This window comes from Aegilops tauschii, chromosome 5 (assembly GCF_002575655.3).
Source record: "Aegilops tauschii subsp. strangulata cultivar AL8/78 chromosome 5, Aet v6.0, whole genome shotgun sequence".
Taxonomy (NCBI): domain Eukaryota; kingdom Viridiplantae; phylum Streptophyta; class Magnoliopsida; order Poales; family Poaceae; genus Aegilops; species Aegilops tauschii.
Genome location: NC_053039.3, coordinates 8,500,397 through 8,516,417, shown reverse-complemented (window position 1 = coordinate 8,516,417; position 16,021 = coordinate 8,500,397). Strand labels below are relative to the sequence as shown.

The following is a 16,021-nucleotide window of genomic DNA, read 5'->3' as shown; positions in this document are numbered from 1 at the left end:
TATTTTTTGGTGGTGATGAAGATGATATCTTATTTCTTAGCTACCTTTCAGTAAGAGAAAAGGCAATGTTTCAAAAAATTCTGTAAATCAGATTTCAATATGTAAGTTACGACATTATATGATTTTTTGTAGCACTTGGAATACAACTAATTTTATAGTTTGGATACTGAAACTATATAATTTGCTCCATGTTACTGCAGGTACACTGATAGAAGAAACACCAATTTGCTATCATTTCATGCCTTGCATCACTAAATCGAGGTATTTTCCAAACATGCTCTGCATCTTTCCAAGTTATGGAACTTTATCTTTCTGATGCAGTGTTGACAGCTCATTGTGCTTCATAAAAACAGCATGCGGGTGTAACATAATGCATGATGAATCAATTTGGATCCTAACCTGCATATTATTGTCAGTTCTTTGACCATCCGACTACTGTTTCTTTATACCTTGCTGTTGTATTGCTACACCCATGAGCATAGACATGTAAGCTCAGTTAGACAATGGAGCCATTAGAAGTCTAATTGTATCCCTTTTTTGGAACCCTTGGAAGCGTGTTTGGTTTCCTTCATCTAAATAGGAATTTTGTATGTATATATTACTTCTTCATTTGCCATTTCGATTTTGTTCGGGATATTTGTAAGGTAATTTCAAGAAGATTACAAACCTCGCACCGACTGTTGATACCATCAAGCCATTGTCACCACCACCAAGATTCGGTACCGCTGTAGCCAACAGATATGCCTTCTTCGGTCACTAATTGACCTGGGCATAGCTGGAGGTGTACATAACTTATGTTGACAGGTTACTTCTTGGTCCGGTTTTTTAGGCTCCCAGTAGGCATTTTATGAACTTGCGATGGGAACAACGCTATGTAGTGTTTTGAAGGTTTGAGGTGTTGCAAAGATGAAACAACCCTTCACTTGGTTTCATGGAGGGGGCATGAATATATTCGATACCCTGTGTCTTTATCAAGATGGAGGGGACAAGGATTAATACCTCACATAGTTCTAAATCCTTTTCGAGATGCAATATTGTATGTGGTCATTTCACTTGAAGGATACTTAGTTTTGATTAAAGTTACACATATGTAGATATATATATTGTTCTTAAAGTTGGTTGAATGTTGCGATGTTGAATATGAATGAATTGCAGCTTATGAAATAAAAACTATTTGCACTTATTTCCTTAATATTGTGTTTTGTTTGTATAATAGGGACTACATCATTCCATGATACCATTTTTACTGTGTGACTAAAATAATATTATTAGCACAAAAAAAAAAATCTAGACCGTGCAGGTGCACGGGTCGACTAGTATATCTACATTGAAACGAAATTGAGGGTAATCAACCCTTTGTCTGGGCACCGGTCGTCGGAAAGGTATTTGCTACCCTAGTGTCGTTACTAGAGTCCTTATTTATTTTTTGTTTTAGTTTTTTTCATTAGTTCATTTTTCACATGTTAAGAAAACCCGAAATTATTATTATGGCTACTAAAGAGCTTGTAAGCGTGCATCAGTCATGCAACTTGATGTCACAACCGAGCAACATGAGGTTAAATCGAACTACTTACTGTGGTTCAACAAAACTAATTTGGAGGCTCTCCTTGAGAGGATGCGTGTATACATCCACTTGTTTCCTTCTCTCTGAGAGGAAAAGCTAAAGAATGACTATTAGCTTTGCCTAAAGGAGCCATTACATTCGGGAATATTTGCTGCAGTATGTGCATGACTAAACATTTTCAAACAGCAAAAACCATGCACTTACGTGCTAATATTGCCACGGCCCTGACGCTGCGCAGGTCAACGTCACCAGCGCGAACCCAAGCTCCTTCGTGGCGACCCACACGATGGCCTCCATGATTGCCTTGGACACCGCGTAGCTAGGGCGCAATGTTGCCGCTGGTGTCGAGGACACAAGCACGATGCACCCCTCGCCACTAGATCCTTGCTTGAGGGTCAAGAATCTGCCGACGACGTAGATCGAAGGAAGAGAATGGTGATGCAGATTGAAGGAGGAAGAGAGACAAGAGAGAGGCGGGGTTGCGGGAGTGAGAGGAGAGAACGATCGATTTCGTGTAATTCCTTCGATTTGGAGGTCTCAACGCGTTTCGAATCTGGCCCGAATATTCGGTCGATAGGAACATGTGGCTTCTGTTCTACTTGTGTACTAACACGGGAACCAAGCTTAGGAACAGGTCTCACCCATGACATTCTGGTTCATGACTAGAACCAAACAGACCCTACATGTTTCAAGCAGGAAGATCGTGAGCCATTAGTGCTTGCGTGAGAACGTATGAAAGAAACCGTTAGGAATTGTCCTAAACGTGGCATGAAAAAATGGCTAATTCTTCATTTGCTTTATATAGTGGTTTAAATCATTTATCCATGAACATGCTTGAGACTATTGTAGGAGGACTATTATGGGAGCTACGAGACGATATGCAGGAAAATCATGCTCAATGGCCTGACAACAAATCTATATCTAGAAAGTTAAATTCTATTACTCAAGAGAAGAATGAAGAGGTGTTAGGACAAAAATTGTTGAGATCATAGGTATGATAAAGAGGTAAATAGGAAGGTGAATGATATTATCGATGTTGCCGTTAATGTCGACTTCATTGCTCACAATAGTTATAATCCCAAGTGGAAGAACTAGAACTTTGATTCTAATCAGAACTTGTAGTAGTCTAGTCCTTTGGAAGAATTAGAACTTTGGTTCTAATCGGAACTTGTAGTAGTCTAGTTAAAACCTGTCAGCCCCGTATATTGATAGCACTACTCGTCCCCTTTAGTCCTCAGACCATGATCCCAATACATCTACCACGAGCAAGGCACACCGTGACTCACTTGCGTGCTGATGAGCCTAACCTGGAAGGAATGACCGGTTCAAGGCCCCCCTAGAGCTAGAGTAAGGAGGGTGCTTAAGAAGGATGCGATTCTAGACAGGGTTTTGGGGCAGGTTGGGTGGGGAAGGGTGTTGAAACCCCTACCTGCATCTAGTGGGCATTTTCATGGTTGGTACAAACATCCAAACATGCTCGTGGGCTTTGCCCGAACTTCAAGGTACAATGTATCATGATTATGTACTTCATGTCACGTGCTCGAAAGATCCAACAACTGTTTTTAGCTAGTGGTATCGTACAACGGTTTGTATCATGACCCATTTAGAGGCGAGGGCCGGGGGTTATGCCGTGCAATCGCGCAAGGGCATGCGCATATGGGTCGACCTCAACCGACGACCACATGTGATGTGGTCGTGACTCATTAAAGGCCGAATATTTTTTTCAACGGGAGGCGATGTTTTCGTCGATAGCGAGATGCCTTAGGTGTTTTCGACAACCTCAAGATCTACCGATTCAGTCTCTCAGAGGTGCTCATAAAAGTAGGGTGTGCAAACATGTGTTCATAAACATGAGTGTATATGTGTGTATATGACCATACGCATCTTTTCATGTTTCTCAAAGCAAGTTCAAATTTAAAATTCAAAACCTGAATCCAAAAGCAAAGAAAAGGGAGGTCGTGGTCCTGGCTTCTGTCATGAGTGTCAGTCAGATCGTACCGTGGGCGGTGGGCATCCCATTGTGCGTGCTATACCTGGCCATTTGTCCGGCTGATCCAGGCTTCAGGCCGGGCCTACCAAAGCCTGACGCAGAAAACCTAGGCCCAAGCCCAGCCCGGCCCAGCCGTCGGGTGTAAAAATCAGGCCCAAGCCCGACCCATCATGCAAAAAGCCCGTGGGCCTCAGGCCGGGCCTCTTCCTTAAACTATGAATATGTTGAGCCCGAGCCCAGCCCAGCCCAGCCATCGGGCCTAAAATATAGGCCCAGGCCCGACCCATGGGGAAGGTCGGGCCGACCGGGCCGGGCTGCCCATGGCCGGGTACAGTGTGAGCGCACCCACTCCCCTCCCTTTTCCCGCCCTTTTTATTCCCCACCTCCTCTCCCAGACTCCAGAAGCTTCCTCCGACTCCTTGCTCCTTGCCACGCACCGCCACCGCCGCCGCCGGCGAAGAGGAGAAGGGCGAGGGGAGAGGATGGGGACCCGACATATACCGCTGCCTTGCCTGTACGAGCTCCTCCTCGGCAAAGGTGACTTGGCACCCTAACCTGTCCGACCGCCGCCGGTTGTACGGCTCCCCCCTCCGGCCGTCTCACCATTTCACTCGCTTGTTTTGCAGAGCGCGACCGTTGGTCGCCGGAGGCCAGGTTCATCGAAGCCGCCCACAACGGCGACGTCGGCAAGATCAAGAGTAAGTGCCGCCTTTCACCAGATCCCCACGCCCCTCCCTCTCCCTCCCTCGCGTCCCGCGTCACCGAGCTCGCTAGATCTGGCCAGGGGCCTAGGGTTTAGCTGCCGTGTGTGCTTCCTTCTCGATCTGGCCGCGGATTACGGCTCCGGGATGCCAAATTTCGGTCGTGATTTAGGTTTCAGTGCTCGGGTTTGGGGGTAAATCGGGGGTTTCAGACCAAATTCTTGCCCCCCTTCCTAAGAATCGGTGGCGATTTCTTGCTGATTCCGATTACAGTACATAGATACTACGTCCTTGCCATGATTCCTGACTAAAAGTGCCCCCTTTTTTTGTCTCAACTGCAGAGATTGCAAAGGAGCTGGACGTGCAGGGGCGTGGGATCCCGGTGACGGTGGCCAACACCACCTACATGGGCATGAACGCCCTCCACGCCGCCGCCGGCTGCGGCAGCTTCTCGGTCTTCCAGTATCTCGTGGAGGAGGTCAAGATGGATGTCGACTTGCCTGACACCGCTCAGCGTACGTTCAGGCCTTTCTGATCCTAATATAAGCACATTTAGTTTTATGACTTCATCATCAACTTCAGCTGAGCTGTGAGTGTCTTAATGATAGAGTTTACACCCGTGGCGCATGCCGTCACCAATGGCAACCTTCCCGCCGTCAAGTACCTCATTGATCATGGCGCTGATGTGCATCAGCAACGTGCAAAGGGAAACATCACTCTTCTTCATGCAGCTGCAGTTCATGGTATGAAAAGGAACTTCACTTGATTGTTAGTACTTACTTTAGCATCCCTTGTTTTGTGCTGGACCTACCATGGTGATAAAAATGAATTTACTTTACCAGGAGCTAGACTAAGCTAGCCTAGTATAATTTTTTTTCCTGTTGCCATACATTAAAAGTAGCCTGATCTTATTTGCTTCTCATGTTCATCGGCGTCTGAATAGTGATCAATCTTATGAGTTAGCCTTCTCATAGGAGTGATAGCTGGCTTTCACAGAGTTTCTTCATATGTATTGAAATAAGAGTGCTCTAGGTTGGAGAAATAAAAAGTGCAGCTTCTAGGGACTCTAAAGCGCTTCCATGAGAGACAGATGGACTTCTAGTTATTGGCTGATTCCTAGTTCCCCCCTCTCAGATATGTAAAGATTCCACGTGTCATCGTATTGCTACCAATCTTGTTAGTCTAGCCATTGGAACTAGTTTCCTGAGAAATGTTCATCTACTTTACCGCCTTCTTATGTTGACTGATTATGGTCATTCTTTCTGTATGCCTATTTAGAGAAATGTGAACCAACAAAAATCCTTCCCCCATTAGTTATTTAAACTTTGCCGAGCAAAAATGTTTTGTTCATGTCATGTATCGGTAATAGTATTATGACCCTTTTCTTCTTTTCTTCAGGGTACTCTGAAATAGTAAAGTTTCTTCTTGCAAGGGGAGCTGATGTCAATGCAGTATCAGATCTTGGGACAGCCCTCACGCATGCTGCTATTAGAGGATTTCCTAGTATTGTCAAGACCCTTTTGGAGCACAATGCAGATGTACTATTCAAATTATTTGTTGATATGCTGTCTTTTAACTCCAATTCCCCCTTTTGCTTGGTTTTTGCTACTTTCTCCAATTGTTCCTACCTGTAGCTGATGGCTTTTTTTGGTTGGTGACTACCTATGCCATGCCAAAAGTTAGGCAAGCTGGTTACTCGTTCAGTTCACAGCCACACTTGTGCCAAGATTCCTTTTCTACAAGTTGGGTCCCATGTGTCACTGACTAAAAAAGGTGTGGTAGGATTCACTTAGGCTTGGCAAAGTATGACACTTATTTTATCATCTTATCTTAGACATGTTTTGCAAAATGCTGTGGCAACTGGCAAATATCATCAACCTTCGTAAACCAACCAAACAGGCCCTGCTATTGCTGTCAATGTGTGAGCCAGAGTAGGCATGGTGGGACCAGTCTGAAAAATTAATGGGAGCAAGCGGACATAAGACTATATTGATATATTCTATTCCCTCCGTCCCATATTATTACAACCAATATGTGAGTATATTGTTGTAATAAAATCTTATATTATGGGACGGAGGGAATATATTCTTACGAAAGAAGTATCCTCAGCTCTTTTTCCCCAAACAATTTCCATCTTTTTGTTGGAACTGTCATATTTTGGCACGAAAATGAAGTTCTTTAAATTTTTTTCCAGCCCAACAAGGCTAGTTGTCAGTTTGGACTTTTAAGCATGGCATTACAAAAATCTTCTGTATCCTGTGTGAAGTTATTGATTCAGGTATAGTATCCTCTGCTTATAATACAGCAGGAATGCTGGATTTCTATAGACTGATGTTTGATTTAGCTATCTTTGTATTACCTACTTGAAAACCATATGATTGGCTTGTCTTCTATACTTGGATCTGATAGGGTGGAGCTAAAGTCAGTGGTGATAGTCCTCGGGATAATCTTTTGGTAAAGGCTGCAGAGAAGGGATTAACTGAAGCTATCAAGTGCTTGTTGGAAGCTGGTGCAAACCCAAATGTTCCTAACACAGTAAGAATGCTCTTTTTGTCACATTCTTGTGTCTATCTTGGCTTAGTAATTTCAGTAGACTTGTCCTATACAGATATGCTACAACCGTATGAGTTATGATGTCAGTACAACTAGATGATGCTATCCGTAAAATTAAAATAAAAGGCTGTGCTAAGTTACCTTTTTTTTTTGCATACGCTTGCTACTGTTTCACCTTCCCTTCGTGCCATGTCTTCAATTTGGTCAGATATACATAGATGTGCTGCACTACGTCAACCTATTATGATGGTAGTGAATCAATATGGACATATGGTTTGCATATCATGTCTAGAATACTGCTTATTTCTTCATGTTGAGTATTGCCTTTCTAAAGCTTTCGTTGTTCCTCAACAGTTTGGTAGACTGCCAATAGAGTTGGCTGCTGAGTATGGTACACGGGAAGATGTTGAGATTCTCTTTCCGTTCACCTCACCCATTTCAACTGTGGCAAATTGGAGCGTTGATGGAATCATTAGTCATGTGAAGATGGAAATCAAGCAACTAGAGGTATGCCACTGCAAATTTTCTTGCATACCCTTGGCAATTTTGGTGCACGTTAACTCTCTTGAGTGTGTTGGCGTTAAGTCCATGTTTAACTAACACTTGTAGATCTGGAACTGTCAAAGTTTAGCCTCCTACTCGAGACTCGTCAAATGCGCATGTGTTTCCTTGCACCTGCTTTGCTGCCTAAGCTCTGTTCGTGAAAATCATTTTATTTAGATGATGTTAAAAATAACAGGTAGCCAATCGAAAGTGCTCAACTGAGCTCGGGCGCATATAGCAGCTCGTTATCTCTCCTGTTGCTTCTCTGCAAGATTCGAACAGGCCAATGTATAAGCGGTCGTATTCCGAGTAGTATTTGTTTCATTAATGTGATGCGTGGCCCACTATGACCCAGCATTTATTAAGCCTGTTGCCGTCACGTAGAGTCGGGACAGATGGATATCTAACGAGCTGGGCCATTTTCTTCCGATTCTGAGCCTTCTACCACCCGTCCCTCGCCGCCAACTGTTGTCTCAGAATTCAAAACAGGGCACGTATTTGATCCTAAACAATTTCTGTCTACAGCACACATGAGTGACACTGGTTACACTGCCACGTACGAATAGGACACGAAGTGTTAGATGCACATCAACCCTCATTTCAGTCCAAAATACACGTACCAAATCAGTCCCATTGAGCCATAAAGATCAAATTCCAGCATCAAATTATCTGTCCACACAGTAAACAGAGGATCATCACACCCCAAATAACAATTGCGGCACAGATCCCACCGCAATATAGGATGCTGCAGATAACGAGCTCATATATGCTCGTGACCAGAAACTTTGCGTCCGTAGCCAATTCATTTTTAATAGCTCTCTTTGTTTCCCGTCTGCGTAGCATGCGAGAACTGGGATTTTCAAATCTCGCATTCATTCAAACAGTTTCTTGTATCCATCTTCACCTTAACATCTTTGCTAGAGTACCATTTCTCTCTCACACGCATCAGACCTCTAATATATACCTGATTCAAGTTATTATGAGTTGCCCAGGATGACAATTTTGTGAAAGAGAGGGTGTCTGACCTGAAACGACAAGCAGATGAAGCATTCAAAAAGCAGGATTATCTAAATGCATCAGTGCTCTACACACAGGTACATTGCCGGACTGTTTATTCTTTGTAGGCTGGTGGTAAAGCCATGAAACATGTTCCTCCATTACAATTTAGTTGATTTATCATTGACATTGATTGATCTGGGCAATGCGTAAGAGTGATCTGTTACTTTGGCATGCACATCTTGTTGCATATGCGGAGTGTTAGCCAAGATTGGAGAAGTTTCATACCTATGGCTATTGGTAACAAAAATAACAGAGACATCATGTTAGAAAGTAAAATAAGATCTGAAACACATTAATCTTGGTCTTCCATTCCATTTCATGGAACTTGAGGTGGTTTGTTGCTCTTTTCTCACAGTTTCGTGTTTCGGTCCTTGTACCTGTGGAACAAATGACAAATTTGCGTCCTAAACCAAGCAGCGTTTCTAGAATGTGGCAATGGCACTGCAATTTTTCACTGTTTTATCTGCTGCAGGCACTGAAGATGGATAACTTTGACGCTAAGTTGTTATCAAACAGAAGCCTTTGCTGGCTTCGCATGGGTGATGGACAAAGGGCTTTTGATGATGCAACTAAATGCAAAAGGCTGCGTCCAAAGTGGGCAAAGGCGCACTATCGACAAGGATCAGCTCTAATGTTCATGAAGGTGCACTAGATCAGGTTCAAACTGATGATTTCATTGCTCTTTTTATATCTGCTATTTGATTCTGACGTGCGCATGCGTTCATTAGAAGTATGCTGCTGCGTATTCCGCACTCTCGCGCGCTTTAGAGTTGGACCCAGAAAGCGAAGAGACCGAGAAATTATTCTGGTATGAAATCCATGTTTCATCTCGTTTTCTCCTGGAGTGATATTAGATTAACATTGTCAGCAGCTGCAGATTCTAGGTGTTTCCATAATTAGTTAGTTGATTCGGTTGCTTCTTTTGACAATTTTGTGATGAACTTGTCAGTTAGTAGAATTTGATCCTTCTTTGTAACAATGTCGTGATCGACTGATTCATGCAGGGAGGCAATGGAACTGAAGTGATCTTGCCCTGCATGCCGACTGCAGAGAGATCTGAAGCTCACGCAGAATCTCAAGCTCTGTTTTTTGTGTTCTTAGACTAAACAAAAAAAACCCACCAAACTTTGAATTCTGTCACCTTATGCTTTTAATGTACTAATTCAGTCACGGGCTGTAGCAGCAGCTTGGAGCAAACCATGTTACTGGCTACTTATTTTAAGTTGGTTTTGTGAAACTCAAATCCTGTTTTGTTTGTATGGCAACAATGGATGGTGAATTTAATTGGTTATGCTAGAGTGAAATGTTTGGCAGAATATCATGATACTTTGCATTGCCAGCTCCAATGCGCTTGCTGATAAACGAGATAGCTGCTACCATGAATTTGCAAATCTGTGACCAGATTGCTACTTCACTTTGCAGATCATAGGCACTGTTTATGTTTCTTTTTTGTGTGGGGATACTGTTCATGTTCCTTGTTGCTGTTAGCTCTATACTTTTTCTTAACTGGCCATCACGATGTAATATGATCATTAAAATAAGTCTAATTTGATATGTGGTGGCATCAAATGGTTTTAGTTGTGGAGCACCTGCGAAATCATAGTTGTATGACCGGAAGTAGAGTGTGTGTGCCTCTTCTTGAGTTAAGTGTTACATCTAGCATTGTACAATATATTTCTTTCTTTTAGCCTCCGAATATAATGCTGGGGGAATCTTGATACCCTAATGAAAATCATGCTGTTTTGCTTCATTTTTTGTAACACTATCCCACTTCCACCCATACATGGTGGCTCTTATGCTGATTTGCTTCATTCTCTTGAGGTTTTCTAGGGGTTTTCTTTGTTTTTGTACAAGTTTGATGTAGATTATTATATTTAGTTTCATCATGTTCCACTGTTCATTGCTAATGCTTGTGAAAATCATGCCTTTTATGTCCTAATGTTTGCGGATAGGCCCAAGTTTGTAAAGCGCCTCCATGTTTTGTAAATTTTAGGCTATGATCCTTATATCGAAATTATTGTGTTGAGGTGTCTGCGCTTTGTTTAAACACTTGGTAAGAGGTCTAGCAAATTTGTGTAGATGCTCATCATCATGTAGATGTTTCTACTACGCTTATAAAAGCCTGAAGTACGGAGATCCTAAACCATCATCAAAATCGTCAATTGCTACAACTACTCTATGCTTTCTCTAGGCTAATGATGCTAAACCAGATGTTATAGCATTCTTCAGGTTGATGAATTCTGAGAGTTCAAAATTTTTTTTTGTGATATACGAAGATAGGTGTTTTTTATAGCCCAATCAAAGCCTAGGTATGGGGCCGGCAAGAGCTAGATATGAGGCGGGCCGGTGAGTCCAAACATATAGGGCCAGTAAGGCTAGATCACGATTTCTTGACCGGGCCGTCTGTCCAGATGCATAGGGGCAATATAAGGGGCGCGTTTGGTTACATTCTCAGTGGAGTTTGGCCCAGTGAAGCTAGTCTCAGTGGAGCCTGTTTAAGTGTACACGGACTCTGGGCCATGTTCTGCATGTCGTTTGGTAGGCTGCATCAAGCCCAGCTCGTGTTCTCCCTGTAGTGTAAATTACACTAGGTCCAGCCCGCATTAGCGTTTCTGACGAGTCAGTCTGAGGGTGATTTAATTTTCGTGCGGGCCAGTTTCTACAAACGAGCCAGGCAACCAAACAACTCACTATTTAGCCCGCCAAAGTCTGATTGGGCTTGATGCAGCCTACCGAACGCGTCAAAGGGTCCGGCTGTTTGATGCTCTAAAAGCAAAGCTCAAATTCAAAACCTGAATCCAAAAGGCATGGCAAAAGCAAAGCGAGTGACCGTGCTTCTGGCAGGAGCGTCAGATCGTACGATCCGCGGGGGTGGGCACGTGTCGGTCTCCCATTGCGCGAGCGCACCCACTCCCTCCCGTTTCCCGCCCTCTCTTTTCCCCATCTCCTCTCTCCGACTCCAGAAGCTCCCTCCCTCCCCGCCACGCTCCGCCTACGCCGCCGCCGCCGCCGGCGAAGAGGAGAAGGGCGAGAGGGGGAGGATGGGGACCCGGGAATGGCCGATGCCTCGCGTGTACGAGATCCTCCTCGGCAAAGGTGACTTGGCACCCTAACCCAGCCGGCCGCGGCCTGTACGGCTCCCTCCGCCGGCCGTCTCATCGTTCGATTTCGCTTCTTGTGCAGACCGCGACCGGTGGCCGCCGGAGGCCAGGTTCGTCGAAGCCGCCCACAACGGCGACGTCCGCGAGATCAAGAGTAAGGGCCGCACTGAACCAAATCCCTCCCCCTGCCCCCCTCTGTTTCTCCTCGGGCGTCCCGCGTTAGATCTGGCGGGGGGCTTAGGGTTTGGCTGTCGTTTGTACTCCGCTTCCGATTTGGTGCGAGATGCAGCCCCCGGGATGTCAATTTCGCTCATGATTTAGGTTGCAGTGCTGGGGTTTGGGGGAAAATCGGGGGTTTCAGACCAAATTTTTGGCCCCCTTCTTAAGAAATCAGGGGCGATTTCTTTGCCCCGATTCTGATTGCAGTACTAATATACCTGTTTGAGCATACGTTATACACTGCATATGTATAGGACTTGGGTCTGTATTTATACCGTTGTATATTTGTACATCTTGGGAGACAAGTAGAGACCGGTCCACCCTGTATCTATATATGTGCACCATGCACACGATCAATGATTATCGATTCGTGCAATCTCATTCTTCCTAACTAACATGGTATCAGTTTAGCACGCCGATCCTCTTCCCACCTTCCGCACCCGCCGCCGCCGCGCCCTACAGCTGCCGCCGCCGCTGTACACCGTCGCCGCCGCGCCCCTTCTTTCCCTCGCAGCCGCCGCCCTCCCTCTGCCGCCGCCGCCTCCTTCCCTAGTAGCCGCCGCGCCCTCAAACCCTAACCCTACCCCGCGCCGCCGCTACCAATCCCCACCCAACCGAGCCGCAGCACCCCTCTTCTGCCGCTGCTCCCATGGCGTCCCCCCACTCCAGCAACTCCAACCCGTTCGCCGGACTCGTGCCCGACGCCACCGCCGTCTGTGATCTCGACATCCACACCCGCGTTCCCATCAAGCTCGACCAATGCACCTCCTCGTACTACGCGTGGAAGACCTACTTCAACCTCGTCTTCCACGAGTACCACCTTTTCGAGCATGTCGACGGGACCATCGATGGCGACCTCATGGTGGATGATCCGGACTGGGCGGCCATTGAGGCCTCCCTCATTCGGTGGTTCTACCTCACCATCTCTCCGGACATCTTCCACACGGTCGTCGCGGACGACGACGACGCGTGTGCCGTATGGACCAAGATCAACAACCTCTTCACCGACAATAAGCTTCAACGTCTTGTGTTTTTGCAGCAGGAATTTTTCGGGTGCCACCAAGATGATTCCTCCATCGACGACTACTTCATGCGCCTCAAGCGCCTCGCCGACGAGCTTCGCGACATCGGCGCCAAGGTGTCGGACGAGCTCATGCTTAGCACCCTCACTGCCGGCCTCAACGAGGATTTCGGCAACGTGGCCTCGAACCTCTCCCTGTTGCCGAACCCGACCTTCCAGTCCGTCGCCGCGTATTTACGCTTGGAGGAACGCCGGATGAAGAAGGTCAAGGCCCGTGTCCATCACACCGCCCTCGCCGCCGGGACCTCTCGTGGGCAGCCGCAGCCCGCTCCGCCCCAACCACGTCCGCTGGCGCCACCGGGGTACTTCCCCCTCTCGCCCGCTCCGCCCGCACCTCCCGCTCCTCAGCAACAGCAGCAGGGCGGGGGCGGCGGTCGCCGCAACCGGCGTCGTGGGGGCGGGGGCGGCGGTCGCCCCCAACAGCAGCAGCATCAGTAGCCGGGGTACGGGGGGCTCAACGCCACCATTTGCCCTCCCCGCCCTGGGCCGTCGGCCCTAACCCGTGGACCAGCGTGGTCCACGCTTACCACATGCCGGTCCCACGGGCCCCAGGCATCCTCGGGCCGCACCCGGCTGACCCTCAGGTGCACCTCGCCGCCACCCCTTACCAGGCAGGTGGGGGTGGCAACGCACCGGGCGGCTATGCCCCGGGCGGCTACACGCCCCCGCTGGCGCCTGCCTCCTTTGGCTACGCGCCACCGCCCGCGCCGGCTCAGCTTCCTCCGGCTCCATGGGATCCCGCTCTGCTCGCTGCACTACACTCGGCACCGTCTTCCTCCAACTATGGAGGTGGAGGTGATTGGTGCATGGACACGGGGGCTACCGCCCACATGACGTTGCACCCCGGTAACCTTGCCTCTTCCTTCCCGGTCACCACTTCGAACCGCATCACCTTCGATGATGGTTCCTCCGTACCCATTACTCATGTCGGTCATAGTTTCTTTTCATCTAACTCTATGCCTATTCACATGACTAATGTTCTTGTATCACCTAACCTAGTTAAAAATCTTGTCTCCGTTCGTCGTCTTGCACATGACAATCCTCTTACCGTTGAATTTGATGGCCTTGGTTTCTCTATGAAGGACGCCCGTACACGGATGGTGCTCCACCGATGTGACAACCCCGACGACTTGTACCCAGTGCACTCCGCCTCCACCTCCACCGCCACCGCCTCTCCAGTCGCCCTCGCCGCCGGTGTCGACCTCTGGCATGCACGCTTGGGTCACCCCAACTCCACCGTCCTTCGCCAGATTCTCAAGAGTTTTTCTTTTTGATGTAATAAATTCGACGAGCACACTTGTCATGCTTGCCGTCTCGGCAAACATGTTCGTCGACCGTTTAGCGAGTCAAACACTATTTCTTCTTTTCCATTTCAGTTAATCCATAGTGATGTTTGGACATCCCGTTGCGAGTAACACCGGTTTCTTATATTATCTTGTTTTACTTGATGATTTCTCTCACTTTGCGTGGACGTTTCCGCTCCGTCGCAAATCTGATGTTCTCGCCACACTCACGGCCTTTTACTCCTACATCACTACCCAGTCGGGCGCCCTATCCTCGCCCTCCATACTGATAACGGCAAAGAGTTTGACAACGCTGCCACTCGCCACCTTCTCGCATCTCACGGTACCACCTTTCGTCTCACGTGCCCCTACACATCTCAGCAGAACGGCCTCGCCGAGCGGATCCTCCGCACTCTCAACGACTGCGTCCGCACGTTGTTGTTCCACTCCAACGTGCCCCCTCAGTTCTGGCCCGATGCTCTCGCCACCGCCACTCTCCTAGTTAACATTAGGCCTTGTCGTCCACTCTGGAACTACACTCCACACCAACTTCTTTTTGGTTCCCCTCCTTCCTAAGATGGTCTTCGCATCTTCGGATGTTTGTGTTATCCCAGCACCGCCTCCACTACACCACACGAACTCGCTCCTCGCTCCGTAGCGTGTATCTTCCTAGGCTACCCTCCTAACACCAAAAGTTACCGGTGCTATGACCCCATCTCCCACCGCGTGTACACCTCCCGACACATGTACTTTGATGAGCGGGTTTTTCCTTTTCATCAGGTACCGCCTTCTGCAGCAGACTCGGCGCTCCATGATAGTGTCTCGGATGCGGACCCGGTGCAGCCCCCGGCGCGACCCTTCCTGGCCCCGGCGCGGCTCCCGCTGGCTCCTCCCGGTGCGGCCTCGGCGTGCCTCTCCACGGAGGGCCCCTCTGCTGCGGCCCCCGCCGCGGGCCCCTCCGCCGCGGTCCCGGCTGCACGCCCCCTGGCGCGGCCCTGCATGGCCCCGGGTGGCCCTTCGGCTACCACCACGCTGGGTGGCGCGGCTGGCTCTGTCCCAGCCGGCGCTATCTCCCCGGCTGGCCCCGCCGCTTCGGCCGGTTCCGGTCCCGCTGAGACGCCGGGCGCAGCGGACTCTTCACCACCCCCGTTCGTTGCTCCCGCCGCAGCCGACCCGCCTCCCGCCGGCATGATGACACGGTCTCGCGCCGGTATCCACCGCCCCAGCCTGCGCTACGCTGCTGATGAGTACGCGTGCACGGTGTCGACATCATTCTCTCCACCGTCGCCCATTCCCTCGTCCGCACGCGCCGCTCTCCGTGATCCACATTGGCTCGCTGCAATGCGCGAGGAGTTTGATGCGTTGAAGCGCAACCGCACGTGGCATCTTGTGCCGCGACCCCCTCACGCCAATGTCATCAGTGGCAAATGGGTGTTTCATCACAAGACCAACCCCGACGGTTCTCTCGAGCGCTACAAGGCTCGTTGGGTGGTGCGCGGCTTCCGCCAGCGCGCAGGCGTGGACTTCACCGACACCTTCGCCCCGGTCGTTAAACCGGGCACGATTCGTACGGTGCTTCAGCTGGCGGTCTCCCGTGCCTGGCTGGTGCATTAGTTGGATGTCTCCAACGCTTTTTTGCACGGCCATCTCACGGAATGGGTCTTCTGTGAGCAGCCGCCTGGCTTCGTCGACGCCGAGCATCCCGACCATGTCTGCCTACTCTCTCGGTCCCTCTATGGACTGAAGCAGGCCCCCAGGGCGTGGTACTAGCGTATGGCCGGGTTCCTACTGAAAGGATCTAGATGACGACTAGAGGTGGGGGGTGAATAGGCGTTTTAAAACTGTTACGGATTTGGCTTTATCCTAATGCGGAATTAAACTAAACGGATACCTTTCAAGCACAAATCCTAAATATGCTAGGCTCAGC

General features: G+C 48.4%; 2 protein-coding genes across 4 annotated transcripts; both read left to right on the top strand.

Annotated features, from left to right (window-relative positions):
• Nucleotides 1-3,950: 3,950 nt before the first annotated feature.
• Nucleotides 3,951-9,714, top strand: LOC109753356 (uncharacterized). Of its 3 annotated transcripts, none has more exons than XR_002230484.3 (12): nucleotides 3,951-4,091; nucleotides 4,181-4,252; nucleotides 4,597-4,770; nucleotides 4,864-4,998; nucleotides 5,654-5,793; nucleotides 6,450-6,533; nucleotides 6,665-6,790; nucleotides 7,163-7,315; nucleotides 8,344-8,445; nucleotides 8,883-9,067; nucleotides 9,139-9,218; nucleotides 9,415-9,714. XR_002230484.3 is itself a non-coding variant. In XM_020312264.3 (12 exons), the coding sequence occupies exons 1-12, from the start codon at nucleotides 4,037-4,039 to the stop codon at nucleotides 9,434-9,436; spliced, it is 1,314 nt and encodes a 437-aa protein (XP_020167853.1). In that variant the 5' UTR covers nucleotides 3,951-4,036; the 3' UTR covers nucleotides 9,437-9,714. The 3 variants fall into 3 exon arrangements, 2 of the variants coding, with proteins under 2 accessions (XP_020167853.1, XP_040244591.1); XM_020312264.3 differs by having other exon boundaries at nucleotides 8,883-9,053; XM_040388657.2 differs by lacking the exon at nucleotides 6,450-6,533 and having other exon boundaries at nucleotides 8,883-9,053.
• Nucleotides 9,715-12,379: 2,665 nt separating this feature from the next.
• LOC141022466 (uncharacterized) lies at nucleotides 12,380-15,708 on the top strand. Its single transcript, XM_073498729.1, has 5 exons — nucleotides 12,380-13,184; nucleotides 13,364-13,606; nucleotides 13,811-14,022; nucleotides 14,479-14,595; nucleotides 14,875-15,708. The coding sequence occupies exons 1-5, from the start codon at nucleotides 12,380-12,382 to the stop codon at nucleotides 15,706-15,708; spliced, it is 2,211 nt and encodes a 736-aa protein (XP_073354830.1).
• Nucleotides 15,709-16,021: the final 313 nt, after the last annotated feature.

What these genes read in the sequence shown, in the direction of transcription:
- LOC141022466 (XM_073498729.1), top strand. Translation starts at nt 12,380, where the DNA reads ATGGCGTCCCCCCACTCCAGCAACTCCAACCCGTTCGCCGGACTCGTG. An exon ending in CCGGTGTCGACCTCTGGCAT is followed by an intron (nt 14,023 to 14,478) that starts GCACGCTTGGGT and finishes ACATCTCAGCAG; the next exon opens with AACGGCCTCGCCGAGCGGAT. An exon ending in TCGCCACCGCCACTCTCCTA is followed by an intron (nt 14,596 to 14,874) that starts GTTAACATTAGG and finishes CCTTTTCATCAG; the next exon opens with GTACCGCCTTCTGCAGCAGA.
- LOC109753356 (XM_020312264.3), top strand. Translation starts at nt 4,037, where the DNA reads ATGGGGACCCGACATATACCGCTGCCTTGCCTGTACGAGCTCCTCCTC. An exon ending in CAGCTCTAATGTTCATGAAG is followed by an intron (nt 9,054 to 9,138) that starts GTGCACTAGATC and finishes TGCGTTCATTAG; the next exon opens with AAGTATGCTGCTGCGTATTC. An exon ending in GAGACCGAGAAATTATTCTG is followed by an intron (nt 9,219 to 9,414) that starts GTATGAAATCCA and finishes TGATTCATGCAG; the next exon opens with GGAGGCAATGGAACTGAAGT.